This window comes from Prunus avium, chromosome 2 (assembly GCF_965620075.1).
Source record: "Prunus avium chromosome 2, drPruAviu1.hap1.1, whole genome shotgun sequence".
Classification (NCBI taxonomy): Eukaryota; Viridiplantae; Streptophyta; class Magnoliopsida; order Rosales; family Rosaceae; genus Prunus; species Prunus avium.
Genome location: NC_142285.1, coordinates 36,716,905 through 36,731,564, shown reverse-complemented (window position 1 = coordinate 36,731,564; position 14,660 = coordinate 36,716,905). Strand labels below are relative to the sequence as shown.

At 38.8% G+C, this 14,660-nt stretch overlaps 2 protein-coding genes across 2 annotated transcripts; one reads left to right on the top strand and one right to left on the bottom strand.

Moving 5' to 3' along the window:
• The first annotated feature begins 265 nt into the window (after positions 1-265).
• DCL1 (dicer-like 1) lies at positions 266-10,462 on the top strand. Its single transcript, XM_021966985.2, has 20 exons — positions 266-1,928; positions 2,043-2,156; positions 2,332-2,542; positions 2,670-3,064; positions 3,144-3,375; positions 3,903-4,075; positions 4,205-4,327; positions 4,429-4,589; positions 4,788-5,021; positions 5,111-5,261; positions 5,345-5,527; positions 5,931-6,092; positions 6,177-6,272; positions 6,377-7,005; positions 7,704-7,804; positions 7,898-8,097; positions 8,172-9,083; positions 9,246-9,410; positions 9,534-9,907; positions 10,039-10,462. The coding sequence occupies exons 1-20, from the start codon at positions 807-809 to the stop codon at positions 10,214-10,216; spliced, it is 5,916 nt and encodes a 1,971-aa protein (XP_021822677.2). The 5' UTR covers positions 266-806; the 3' UTR covers positions 10,217-10,462.
• Positions 10,463-11,288: 826 nt separating this feature from the next.
• On the bottom strand, positions 11,289-13,648 carry LOC110764074 (soluble inorganic pyrophosphatase 1). The gene is made up of 9 exons (XM_021966987.2): positions 13,409-13,648; positions 12,837-12,956; positions 12,712-12,740; positions 12,513-12,578; positions 12,314-12,421; positions 12,102-12,167; positions 11,881-12,001; positions 11,698-11,779; positions 11,289-11,508 (listed from the first exon to the last, which is right to left on the bottom strand). The coding sequence occupies exons 2-9, from the start codon at positions 12,952-12,954 to the stop codon at positions 11,466-11,468; spliced, it is 633 nt and encodes a 210-aa protein (XP_021822679.1). The 5' UTR covers positions 12,955-12,956; positions 13,409-13,648; the 3' UTR covers positions 11,289-11,465.
• Positions 13,649-14,660: the final 1,012 nt, after the last annotated feature.

Genomic DNA, 14,660 nt, shown 5'->3' with positions numbered 1-14,660 from the left:
GGTGGCTTTTGCTTTACCCCCTTGTCCGGTCCTCAATCTCCGGGTGGATTCCACAGACCACTGGACTTGGCGAGTGGTAAGTACAAAGTGGTGGAAAGTGTTGTCCAACTCGCCAACGAATCAGAACAACGTCGAATGTCTACGTGGCAAGTCTCAATGAAAAGAGAAGGAGGAGGGGCAAAAAGGGAATATTAATTAGAGAGTAGAAAGAGGGCAAAAAGGGAATTTCGAAAAGCATGAAAAGGGAAACCGTGTGTGTCTGCTGTCTCTGTGTCTTTGGCTTTGGCTACTGTCCTCTCTCTCTCTTCTCTCTGCTCCATTTCTCTCTCTAAATCTGAAAGCAGAGCAAAGAATCGAGAGCGAGAGAGCATGGAGCGAGCGTGAGGATTTATGGTCTCTGGTCAAAGAAGGAAGAAGAGAGATAGAGAGAGCATAATAGGCGTAGATAGACCGTGGAATCTCAGAAAGAAGAAAAAAAGAATCCCAAAATCCAAAAAAAAAATCGAAAACAAGAACAAAAATTGGTCATGGTCTTAATTAGGGTTCCTTTTTAAACAAACCCATCTTCTTCATCATTCATTCTGCGTCTCCGTACGGTCTATCCACTCCTCTCTTACTCTCCCTCTCTCTCTAATACTTTTTATCTTTCAATTTCAATTTCAATTTAATTGTTGTTGTTATTGCTAATGGGATTGAGCTTTTCATAGATTTATATACAATTTTACCATATAGATTGCTATACATATAGATACTGATTATAGTCTGATAGATATAGCTTTAGTAGATAGCAGAGCTGTGAGCTTAGAATGGAGGAGGAGGCTAGGGTTTCAGGGAACACTGGGACTGGAAATGGCTCGGAGGCCATTCGAGATTCCTCCTACTGGCTCGATGCTTGTGAAGACATATCATGTGATGTAATTGGTGATTTGGTTGATTTCTGCGACGCTCCAATTGGTGGTCCTCCGGTGTTGGCTAACGGCAATGGCTGCAGCCAGGAGGAGGATGGTCTGGTGAGCGATTTTTTCGGGGGAATTGATCACATTCTCGACAGTATCAAGAGCGGAGCTGGCCTCCCCGGCGTGATTGATCCAAATTCGAATGCCAATGCCAATGGTGTTATTGGCAATGCTGCTGTGGAGGGTTGCTTTCAGATGGAGGCATCCGGGGTTTCGAAGACGGTGGAAGTTAATGACTTGGTTGGGCTCAATGGTGAAACTGGTGGGAGGAATTTGGATATTGCTAATGGAGACACTAAGGGTGATCGAAATGGTTATCATAAGTATGAGAAGGGTAGGGGGAATGGGGTTGTGAGGAGGAGAGAGATGAATGGTGAAGAGAGATGTCCCAAGAGGGTTGCTTTGGATAATGGCAGGCATGAGAGGTATTATGCTTCAGGCAGAATGCAACATCACATGAGGGAGAATAGTTATAGTAGGAAGAGGCCTCGTGATTTGGAGGATATTGATTGGAGGGATAGAGATAGAGATAGGGATAGAGATCGGACTAGGAGAAGAGAGAATTATGGTAGTAATAATAGGAGGGAAGGTGGTAGAGATAGGGAGGCAAAGGGTTATTGGGAGAGGGATAAGTTAGGAACGAATGATATTGTTTTTCGAATAGGGCCTTACGAACCTGATCATAACAAAGAAGGGAAGATAACTGATGTCAAAAACCAGGAATGCAATGGGAAGGCTGAGAAGAAACCCGAAGAGGTTAAAGAAAAAATTCCTGAGGAGAGAGCCAGGCAGTATCAATTGGATGTTCTTGAACAGGCAAAGAAGAGAAATACGATAGCTTTTCTTGAAACAGGGGCAGGAAAGACACTCATTGCCGTTCTCCTCATCCAAAGTATTTGCAATGATATGCAAAAGCAGAACAAGAAGATGCTCTCTGTATTTTTAGTTCCTAAAGTTCCCCTTGTTTATCAGGTAATGCATGTGTAAGTTTAAAGACTTATTTTCTGTTTGTAAGTGTTACTTTCTTTGGTGCAATTTGCACATTTTGAGTTTACGCTTTTTTCTTTTCTTCTTGTTCAATTTCAGCAAGCAGAAGCTATTCGTGAACGAACTGGTTACGAAGTGGGCCATTATTGTGGCGAGATGGGTCAAGATTTCTGGGACACCCGAAGATGGCAGCGTGAGTTCGACACAAAACAGGTACGTCTTACAGTTTTTGTTATTAGAACATGTAGTTTGCTACTCTTCTCATGTTCTGAACACTTTCACTTCTAATGATATATTCTGTAACTCTTTGTTGGGTATCATCTGTTGCTTAGGATGGTTCCTGCTCGGTCCTTGATTCTTGATTACTTTTTGATATTTTTCCCTGCAGGTTCTGGTAATGACAGCCCAAATTCTGTTGAACATTCTGAGGCACAGCATTATAAAAATGGAATCAATCAATCTCTTGATTCTGGATGAGTGTCATCACGCTGTGAAGAAACATCCATATTCTTTAGTGATGTCTGAGTTCTATCACACAACCCCAAAGGAGAATAGACCGTCTGTATTTGGAATGACTGCTTCTCCTGTTAACTTAAAGGGTATTTTTCTTTTGTCAAGTTATGACATTACTCAAGATCATGCATCTTAAATTCAACTCTAGTTTTTTTCATGGCAATGTTTTAAATCACAATATATTGATGCTTCATATGACTATGTTTGATTCAGGTGTTTCCAGCCAAGTAGACTGTGCAATAAAGATTCGTAATCTTGAAAGTAAACTAGATTCCATCGTTTGTACCATAAAGGACCGTAAGGAGCTTGAAAAGCATGTTCCAACTCCCTCTGAAATTGTGGTGCAGTATGATAAAGCAGCCAGCTTATGGTCCCTTCATGAACAGCTAAAACAAATGGAAGGGGAAGTTGAAGAAGCTGCAAAGTCTAGCTCTAGAAAAAGCAAATGGCAGTTTATGGGAGCTAGAGATGCTGGGGCTAAGGAAGAGCTGCGCCAAGTTTATGGTGTTTCCGAAAGAACAGAAAGTGATGGGGCTGTGAACTTAATTCAAAAGTTGAGGGCTATCAATTATGCACTCGGTGAACTGGGTCAATGGTGTGCTTACAAGGTACCATTTATTAATATATGTGTCAAGATTAGCTATATAATCATTTGTGAAACTATTGCTCAGTCTGTTATTTTCTCAGGTTGCACAATCTTTCTTGACAGCTCTGCAAAATGATGAGAGGGCAAACTACCAGCTTGATGTCAAGTTTCAGGAATCCTACCTGAGTAAAGTTGTATCTCTCTTACAATGTCATCTATCGGAGGGAGCTGTTTCTGACAAGGAAGCAAAAGTAGCAGATTCTGGAAGTGCTGTTTCTTGCGATGAAAATGACCCTGATGAAATGGAAGAAGGAGAGCTACCTGATAGCCATGGTTAGTCGGGTTGTTTACTTTTGTTAACTGTTCAGTATTAAGTTTTAAGAAATTAGATTTCTCGAGCTGCCAAAAAAATCATGCAGGTCCCCTTTTGGGAGTTATTGATGACTTATGACAAGTGGAAAGTCAAGGAAATTTGTTTTCAAGCTATTAAAAGAAGAATAAAGTCATTGGTTAAAGTTAGACTATGGAATGTCAAATTATGGAAAATAATTTCTGTATGCTTGAAATTTAGAACGTATCCTGGACTGTTTTGGTGGAGGAGAGTTTTCTATCATCGTTCTGCACATGAAATGCCCCATATCATTGACAATCATGTATAATTAATTCTTATTTACCATGTAAAGCATTCAAGGGAAAATTACTTGAGCTGGATGAGCCCTCAATATGTTCCAGGGTTACTCAACTGGACCACAAATACCATACACATCTGCTATGCCTATTTTTGTCGACCATGCTCTTGATCATTAATGAGTTCATTTGATTGGCATTTATTCTAAAGTTGCCTACTTTGTGTGGTGTAGTTGTCTCTGGTGGGGAGCATGTAGATGTGGTAATAGGAGCTGCTGTAGCTGATGGGAAGGTGACTCCAAAAGTGCAGTCACTGATTAAAGTACTTCTCAAGTATCAGCATACAGAAGATTTTCGTGCAATCATCTTTGTGGAGCGAGTTGTGTCTGCTTTAGTCCTTCCTAAGGTTGTATTTGTTAATAGATTTTTGTTCTTTTTATTTTTATTTTTAAAATAGAGTTCATAAACATTGTTTCTCTGTCTTTATTGAATATTTTCAAGTTCCTCACCCTATAGTGTTCTTCCAAGCACGCAGGTATTCGCAGAACTTCCTTCTTTAGGTTTTATTGAGTGTGCTAGCTTGATCGGGCACAACAATAGTCAGGAAATGCGAAGCTGCCAAATGCAGGATACTATTGCCAAATTCCGGGATGGTCGTGTATGTATAAACGCCATGCACTACACTTTTGGACTAAATTGAATGGAAGGCAAAACTTTCATGATTAGATGTTCTCTAATGTAAGAATTTCTTCTATGTAGGTCACATTGTTAGTTGCCACTAGTGTTGCTGAGGAAGGACTTGATATTCGGCAGTGCAATGTTGTTATTCGCTTCGACCTTGCAAAAACTGTTTTGGCTTACATTCAGTCTAGGGGCCGTGCTAGAAAACCTGGGTCAGATTACATCTTGATGGTGGAGAGGTACTTAGTTGCTTGGTATCTATATCAACATTAATATCGGTCATGATGGTCTGTTTATGATGTTTCACATAAAATTGCTCATATTACTTGAACCTAATTTTTTTAAATGTGTGGGGTAAATTTGTCACTTTATACTTTAATCTTTTCATTATCTTTCATATGATTACAAACTCTCTTTCTTTTTTGGGTTCCCTCTAGGGGAAATCTGTCGCATGAAGCGTTCTTAAGGAATGCCAGGAATAGTGAGGAGACTTTACGGAAAGAAGCAATAGAGAGAACTGACCTGAGTCATCTGAAGGATACTTCTAGGTTAATTTCGGTGGATACAACACCAGGTACAGTGTACCAGGTTGAGTCAACTGGTGCTGTTGTAAGCTTAAATTCTGCTGTTGGGCTCATCCATTTCTACTGCTCTCAGCTTCCCAGTGACAGGTTATTCTTTCGTCAGAGAAATGTTTATGCTAGAACATCCAAGAATTGTAGCTGCATATTACTGATTTTTCCTTAAATCTGTTATTCAGGTATTCAATTCTTCGTCCCGAGTTTGTCATGGTGAGGCATGAGAAGCCTGGAGGTCCCACAGAATATTCATGCAAACTTCAACTCCCTTGTAATGCACCATTTGAGACACTTGAGGGTCCCGTGTGCAGTTCAATGCACCTTGCACAACAGGCATGCTTTTGTTCTTCTACGATCATGATACCTTTGCTTCACATCATCCAAGGATGTTGATTTATATTTTCCTTATCATGCAGGCTGTTTGTTTGGCTGCTTGCAAGAAACTCCATGAAATGGGAGCATTTACCGACATGCTCTTGCCAGACAAGGGAAGTGGGGAAGAAAAAGAACAGGTTGACCAGACTGATGAAGGAGATCCACTTCCTGGGACTGCTAGGCACAGAGAGTTCTATCCTGAAGGCGTAGCTAATATTCTACAGGTTCGTTCATTCCGTATGCCATATGCTTTAGATTATCTTTGCTGATCTTTGGGTAGGCAGAGCAATAAATTTTTCTTAAATGTTTTAATGTCTTAAGGTTTTTACGACAATTCTTAAAAATTCTTGTTCTTCTTGTTGGGTTCATATTAATATATGTGTTCTGAAAAAGCAATCTAAAACTTAGAACTATGCACTAATTGATGCGAAATATAAACCCTAAACCTGTGAAATTATCTGATTTGGAAGATATTCTTACTATACTAGAAACTTAATAATTCTGTCTCTCTAGTAAAAAGCTAAGTGTGGCAGGATCCATGTTTAATACTTGCTGATTCTTTGTTGGAGGTTCCTCGTTCTTACGCAGATGTGTTACAGAATTCATAGTTTTACTCTGGCATTTCAGGGAGAATGGATCTTATCCAGAAGAGATTTGGGCAGTGACTCCAAATTGGTTCATGTTTACATGTATGGTGTGAAATGTGTAGACGTTGGCTCTTCAAAAGATCCATTCTTGACTCAAGTTTCGGATTTTGCAGTTCTAGTAGGCAATGAACTGGATGCAGAGGTACCTTATTTCCATTTGTACCATAAGCGTGATGATATTAATTTCTCCGTCCCCTTTCTTTCTTTACTCATTTTCTGTTAATAGGTGTTATCGATGTATATGGATCTATTTATCGCTCGAACCATGACTACAAAGGTGTCCCTTGTCTTCAAGGGTTCAATAGTTATTACTGAAAGTCAGGTTAGTAATCTATTTCCATTCTGGAGTGTTTTTGTTTTATAAATGGTTTACTGTTAGAGTTAGAGTTACTGATGTTTAAACAAAACTTCAATTTTTGTGTACAGTTGGCATCCCTTAAAAGTTTTCATGTGAGATTGATGAGTATTGTACTGGATGTGGATGTTGAACCTTCCACCACTCCTTGGGATCCTGCAAAGGCTTATTTGTTTGTTCCTGTGGTCGGTGATAAGTTTGTAGATCCTATGAAAGAAATTGATTGGGATCTGGTTGAAAATATAAATGGTGCAGATGCTTGGAAGAATCCCCTTCAAAGAGCTCGACCAGATGTTTACCTTGGCACAAATGAGCGTACACTAGGTGGAGACAGAAGGGAGTATGGTTTTGGGAAATTGCGTAATGGCATGGCTTTTGGGCAAAAATCCCATCCAACCTATGGTATCCGAGGTGCTGTGGCACGGTTTGATGTTGTTAAAGCTTCTGGATTGGTACCGGATCGGGATGCCCTTGAAATGAGAAAGCATATGGATTTGCCCAAAGGCAAGTTAATTATGGCAGATACTTGTAGCAGTGTCAAAGACTTGGTAGGGAGGATTGTGACAGCTGCTCACTCTGGAAAGAGGTTTTATGTGGATTCAATATGCTATGATATGACTGCAGAAAACTCTTTCCCAAGGAAAGAAGGCTACCTTGGCCCTCTGGAGTACAGCTCATATGCTGATTATTACAAGCAAAAGTATGATACTCATTGCCATTCTATATTGTCTGATGTTATTAATTACTTTATCATGCCTTTCTAGATTTATTCTTCTAAACCTAGAAATTGGTTGATTCCTAATTGATAGCTACAATGCGCCCTAGCTTACGTGCTTGAAGAGGAGGAAAGCTAAGGTTGTGTTTGGTTCTTGAATTGCATTCATTTTTCAGTTCCCATTTTCACTAAAAACTGAAAATCGGTGTTTAAAAAAAAACTTGTTTTCTTGTGTAAAAATGAAAACTGTATCTAAAAACGAGGAGTAAGCCATTTTTGGGAAACTCTCAACAAAATTTGAAAATTCCAGTATGGTTGGAAACATGGAGTTTCATCTGAAAATGCAGTTTCAGATAAAGACAGTCCCTTTAGTGTTCTTAAGTTTTCTTTTTTACCAACCAAACTTGTTTTTACAAATTTTATAAAAGTAAATGACAACATTTTTCTTTTTCACTTGTCTGGGTACTGAAAAATGTTTTCATTTTCATGAACCAAACACCACCTAATCGTAATCTGGAAGGAAGTTTATTATTGTCAGGTGGAAAATTTTTGGATTCATTAAAGAAATGTTCCAATAAATTTTCCAGTGACAATAGTTGTAAACCCTTACAGATTGGAAAAGCTTTCTTCTTTCTTCTTGCACAATAAAGGGTGCATTTGGCTATTGTATCTTCTTTATATAGGTATGGAGTTGAGTTGGTTTATAAACAACAACCTCTAATAAGAGGACGCGGTGTCTCATATTGTAAGAATCTCCTGTCTCCTCGATTTGAACACATGGAAGGTACATGCTACTCTTTACCATTAAATTAGTACACCTTTCACCTTTTTTTTTAATTTTTTGTCTCTCCTTTGAACTGATGAAGCTTTTATGTAGAACACGATGGTGAATCAGAAGAGACTCTTGACAAAACATACTATGTTTTCCTCCCTCCTGAGTTGTGTTTAGTACACCCACTGCCTGGATCACTTGTCCGTGGAGCCCAGAGACTGCCCTCGATAATGAGAAGGGTTGAAAGCATGCTGCTTGCAGTTGAACTTAAAGATATAATAAATTATCCTATCCCTGCTTCAAAGGTATTTTGTCATCTCAGGTTATTTATTTTAAGCGGCCATTAACTACTTGAATGATGTGTGCTGCCTATCTACAGATCTTGGAAGCCTTGACAGCTGCTTCATGCCAGGAGACGTTTTGCTATGAAAGAGCAGAGCTTCTTGGTGATGCTTATCTGAAATGGGTTGTTAGTCGATTTCTCTTTCTTAAATACCCTCAGAAACATGAGGGTCAGCTTACTAGGATGAGGCAACAAATGGTGAGTAACATGGTTTTATATCAGTACGCATTGAAGAAAGGACTTCAATCATATATCCAAGCAGATCGCTTTTCTCCATCTCGGTGGGCTGCTCCTGGGGTCTTGCCTGTCTTTGATGAGTATACGAAGGATGAAGAATCATCCTTGTTTGATCACGAGGATGGGCCTGTAGGTGAAATCGATCGCTCTGGTGATACATATGAGGATGATGAGCTAGAGGATGGTGAGCTTGAGAGTGACTCAAGTTCTTATAGAGTCCTCTCTAGCAAGACACTTGCAGATGTTGTCGAAGCACTTATTGGAGTTTATTATGTAGAAGGTGGGAAAAACGCTGCTAACCATCTCATGAAATGGATTGGAATTGAGGTAGAGTTTAATCCTGATGGGGTAGAGTGCACACCAAAGTCATCTACCGTTCCAGAGAATGTACTTAGGAGTGTCAACTTTGATGCCTTAGAGGGTGCTTTGAATATCAAATTTAATGATAGGGGCCTTTTGGTAGAAGCCATTAGTCATGCTTCCCGACCGTCTGCTGGAGTATCCTGCTATCAGCGATTGGAGTTTGTTGGTGATGCCGTCTTAGATCATCTCATTACAAGGCATTTGTTCTTCACGTACACAAATCTGCCTCCAGGCAGGTTGACTGACCTGCGAGCTGCTGCTGTTAACAATGAAAATTTTGCACGTGTTGCTGTAAAACATAAACTCCATCTACACCTTCGGCATGGGTCAAGTGCCCTTGAAAAACAGGTTCTTCAGTTTCTTTCTCACCTTAAATTTTTTTAAATTCTCGTACTTGAATGGGGAAGCTAATAGTCTAGCATAGTTATTTTGATTTGTTATGGACTAGGCCGGTTAGTAGCAACTATGGATCCTAAATCCTAACATAGCGTGTTTGGATTGCGTTTACAGATTCATGACTTTGTGAAGGAAGTGCAAAATGAATTATCAAAGCCAGGGTTCAACTCCTTTGGTTTGGGAGATTGCAAAGCTCCAAAGGTTCTTGGTGACATTTTTGAATCTATTGCGGGTGCCATTTTTCTTGACAGCGGGCGTGATACTGCAGTGGTTTGGAAGGTAGATCCCCAGTAGAGGCACATAGCTTGTTCTGCATTTTATCTTTTCTATTTTCGTTGGTTATGAGTTGGGGAAACTGATGCAGAGAATTTGTTCTTGTTCAATCTCTCTATATGTTTATAGGTCTTTCAACCTCTATTGCACCCAATGGTTACTCCAGAGACACTCCCAATGCATCCTGTGCGAGAGCTGCAAGAAAGATGCCAGCAACAGGCTGAAGGCTTGGAATACAAAGCCACTCGAAGCGGAAATTTGGCTACTGTCGAAGTTTTCATTGACGGCATCCAGATGGGAATTGCTCAGAATCCGCAAAAGAAGATGGCACAGAAATTGGCTGCTAGGAATGCACTTGCTGCTTTGAAAGATAAGGAAACAGCTGAAGCAAAAGAGAAGGAGGAGGAGAATGGGAAGAAGAAGAAGAATGGTAGCCAAACGTTTACCCGACAGACCTTAAATGACATCTGCTTGCGAAAAAATTGGCCCATGCCATTCTACCGGTAAGAAGTTCTGTACACATCTATAGGAGTAAAACAATTTGGTCAGATTTTAACATTTTCTATCACTAGAGTCAAGTAGGTGGAATTCAACTGAGTTGGTTTTCTGTTGTTTGATATATTTGTATCTTTAGGTGCGTGAATGAAGGTGGCCCTGCACATGCAAAGAGGTTCACGTTTGCTGTACGTGTGAATACCACCGACAGGGGACAGACAGACGAATGCGTGGGAGAGCCTATGCCCAGTGTTAAGAAGGCCAAGGACTCGGCAGCAGTTCTTCTCTTGGAACTTTTAAATAAGTTATACTCGTGATGGCATTGAAGGGTGGTGTTTGCAACTCTAGCATTGCTTTTGCTATTTTACCAGGAGCAAGCTGCAACGTCAACCCGATATGCCATCTTTTCTGTATCTCAAGTGTTTAAAATGAACTCAACACATTACACGTGCATGTCCATTTGAACAAAAGGTAGCAAATGCGAGCAGATTTTTTGTATCAACAACAATGTTTCGTATGGCTGTTAAAATGACTTTGGTATTATATACATGTGATTTTGCCTATCCGGACCATGAAAGTATATGCTGACTGCTTTGAAGAATTTGTCTTTTTATTTTTTCTACCGATTTTCAGAATTTTAACTATTCAAGGGGTTTTGCACTGCTCGAGGGTGTTCAAGCACTACTTAATGAGTCTTGAAAATGCCTTGAGTGACTATATTTCTAAATCTTGAAAAAAGAAGTTCAAAAGTATTTCGTGAGAAAAGAAAAAAAAAATTCTAAATTTCCTGTTACAGAGTTGGTGTGTAAGAGTTTGGATAAGACTTGGTGTTTGTCACAATGTCACATTACTACCAAACCGCACCAAGGTGGCTGAGATGGTGTAAAAACTTCAAATTGACAAATAGTGCGTGCATTTTGACCAGGTAGGGACTTTTATTGCTTTTCTGTGCTATTTTTTTTTGTCAAAATCTGCTAGGATGGATTTTGACTAGCTTTAGCTGTCGTTAAATTGATGTAGCTAGCCAGCACAGATTGATTTTCATGAAGGTTATTCTCCATCCCTAACGGACAAAAATAGGGAATTAGGAAAGGAAATTAATTGTAACTGTTAGACAAATTCTAAATCCAAGAATATTTCAAGATGATAGAGTTCTTTTTTAATAGAAAATAAAAAATCAGGGACGGGAAGGGCAAGAGCCAAACTCTTGTCATATTGGGGTAAATGCTCAACCACGAAGCAATATATCCCAAAAACCGTAACCTAAAGATTGATCAACTAGCTCTTAGTTTTGTGGTACTTCTCCTTCCAATGTTGATAAAGAAAAAAGTCCATAATGGATCGGAAAATACTAGTTGTAAGATTGATATCATAATAGAATACCCAATATAAACAAATGAAAACAACATTCTGTAGTCATTTCCTTTCACTTTACTGATCAGCCAAAAAAGCATCAATCATAATCCAAAATACAAAAAGTAAAATTGGGGAAATTCTGCATAAAATCTTCCTCTGCCATTGATAAAAATGACTTATTGTAATTAGTGGAAAATGTAGCCTGAATGTTTACCGCCTTAAGGTGTGCATTATGTACTCAGCATAAAGGTCCCTGCACCAAAACATACAGGTCAGCAACTGCATCAAACTTGGGAAATTGGAAGAAAAAAATGACAGGTAAAGGAGATGCTTGAATGATTTGTTTGGATGCAGAACTTTCATCTCTTTCTTAAAGAACAAGAAACATTAGAGCTTGTACCACCATGGCTCAGAAACTTGTGGTTCCTTAAGATAGACTTACATTGAGTACTGGATAGCTTCAAGAGCAGCGGCTGCAGGCAAAAAGGCGTTAACTGCAACCTCTTTGTTCTCATTCTTCTTGTCTGTGCAATATGTTAAGAAAAAAAAAAATGGTACTGTTGTTCAAATAGTTCAAAAATCTGAAGTAATGCATTAAGTTTCAAAGTAAGAATGTGAAGGATACAGTCTTCAAAGAAGCGACGGATCTCAGAAAGGCGATGAGGGGGAAGGTCATTGAGTTCAGTGTAATGGGTATATTCTGGATCATCGGCACAGACTGCAATAATCTTATCATCTTTCTCTCCCTGGATTAAAAGCATAAAATCCGTACTGGTTAAAGTTTAGGGACAAAAATTCAATGCAAAGAAATGAGAGATGTTCAAGTTGAGAGGTTTGGAAGAGTACCTGGTCAATCATGGGCATTACTCCAATGGCTCTGGCTCGCAGAAAACAACCAGGAAGGACAGGTTCCTGTTTAAGTCATCGATTTAAGTCAATACTTAGGCTCAAGAATTTTGTCCCTTTGACATAATGTTCCAACTTCCATCACCACTCAATGGAATTTGGCTGACAAAACTTTCTTAAAAATAGATGGCTATGAAAATCTGGCAAATCACCTGCATGATAACTAAAACATCCAGTGGATCATTGTCTTCACACAAGGTGCGAGGGATGAAACCATAATTGTGAGGATACACGACCGACGAATACAAAATCCGATCAACCTGAGAATTTATTTAAAGCATTAAGAACAATCTTAATATCAAAGTTGAGATATGCAGAAAGTAATTGTGGAGCTGTGAACTTGTTTCATACCTTAATCAGTCCTGTCTTCTTGTCAAGTTCATATTTGACTTTGCTTCCCTTGGTTATCTCAACAACCTAAACCAGTCCAGAAAACAGTTCAATATGCAGTATTTTATCGACAAACTTTTATGAATTCCCTCTTCTCACTAATTTTGGCTTAATGCCAAATTTATGCTTGTTAATTGATGAAGTTGGAGGGGATACATACAACGTTGAACATGTGGGGTGCAGTAGGTCCTGCAGACAAAGATTTTACACCATGATTAGTTTCTTCCAGGAAAATAAGATAGCAAAGCAAAAAGTAGAGATTTATCATGGTCAAATTATAAGTACCAATTTCAAGATCATGCCAAGGATGTGCAGCAACTGATCTCCTTGACAAAGATGAAAGAATCCTCTCATTTAACTTGGGAGCTCTTTGCGGTTTAGGTTCTTCGTTTCCTTCAGACATCTCTATAACCACAGGCAGGTAAAAGGGTAAAAGGTAAAAGGTAAAAGGTAAAATGTCACATGCAGCAAGCAGTAAATCAAACATGCAAACAACAAATAGGATACTGCGCAAGAAACAATGAACACTTCAAAAAATAAGGAAAACCAAATTACCAATCTAAATATTGTAATTGAAAGAGAGATTATGCAGTGTGATTAGAGATTAACAGGTCAATTTAAATCTCTGTATCCAATCAAAGACACGTTTTTTGGATGAAAATTGTGTTGAACAAAAGTCAAAGCCTCATTCATTCATAATTTCCTTTCTTCCCAACAACCCATAAAAGACAAGATCGTTATTTACAAGATTAGGAAGCATAAACAAAAGACCTTAAAAAAACAAAAAAAGGGTTTTGATTATAATCATGGTATATGACAGAACAAAATACAGAATCAGTTGAAGCACAGAAGCACACCTTCAGTGGGCTGTTGCTGTTGGGGCTGCTGGGGTTTGATAAAGAAACTTGAAATTAAGAAAAGGGAAGATGGAATGAGCAAATGAGAAGTGAGAGCTATAAGGTTGGAGTGATTGGATGAATATAATAGTAATAGTAGGTGGGGAGGTAAAAGAGGAGAGAAAGCTGGGGTTGGTCAAAACTTTTGAGGCATTTTGCCTCGTGTCTGCCTATGAGAGAAGGTAGCTGCCCCTCACGTTGAACCTTCAAGTTTGTTGGTGATTATTATTATTATTATTTATTATTTATGTTATATATGAAAATTAAATTCATTAAGTCAAAACGAATCTCAGTATTTTTCATAGCTAGCATGAACATAACATGTGGATGTGACGTGGATTATAGCAATTCAGATTGGATAATTGGACAGTTTCAAACATAAAAATCCTCTTTTTAATTTTAATATTTGCACTACTTTTGCATTTCTATATGCTTGTTTGATGCCTATGTCTAGACTCTAGACCACTGCTTTTTTAAGGTTCAGAAATTGAGCCCAACAGGCATTCTTTGGAAGGGGCTTGTCTTGCAAAAGAAATATTGGAACTTTGTTGTATATGGTTTAACACTTTGTGTCACTAGAGAGTCCAATACGTGGAGATGAACATGACTTTGGAGGTTAAAGTTGTTGGGATTTTAAGATCACTACTTTTGATATCATTTTAAATTTAGTTGGTATCTTGCTATTGTGTCCAAGAGTTTGATGTATTTGCATTTTAAGGTGTGGGAATTAGACCTGACAATATTGTACACGACCTGTTAACACGACACAAATTCGCACGAAAATTTCAGTATGGAGGTTTATGGATTGGGGAAGGAGGAGAGAAAGAGGAAGAGGGGGGTTGTGCGAATTGTAACGGGTTGTGTTAGTGTTTGACATTTTTCACCCGTTTTTTTTGTCGTGTCGTGTCATGTCAACTTGTTAAGAAAAACAAGTTGACACGAACACTGCAAACACGACACGAATGCCAGGTCTAGCGGAGCCTATAGCCAAGCCCATTAGCCCAACTCTCCAATGTTAATCATACTCACCAAACCATCATAGTGCATTGTTTATAAACAACTTTATAGGAGTGTTGAATTTCACAAAGGGCACCTCAAAAGATAAGCCTATAGAAAAATCCTTATTTTTATTGTTGGTGCAATGTAGAAATATATTTATAGAGTATAGCTAGTCGCGCGACTATCCTCTATAAATATAATATTTTAACAGTAT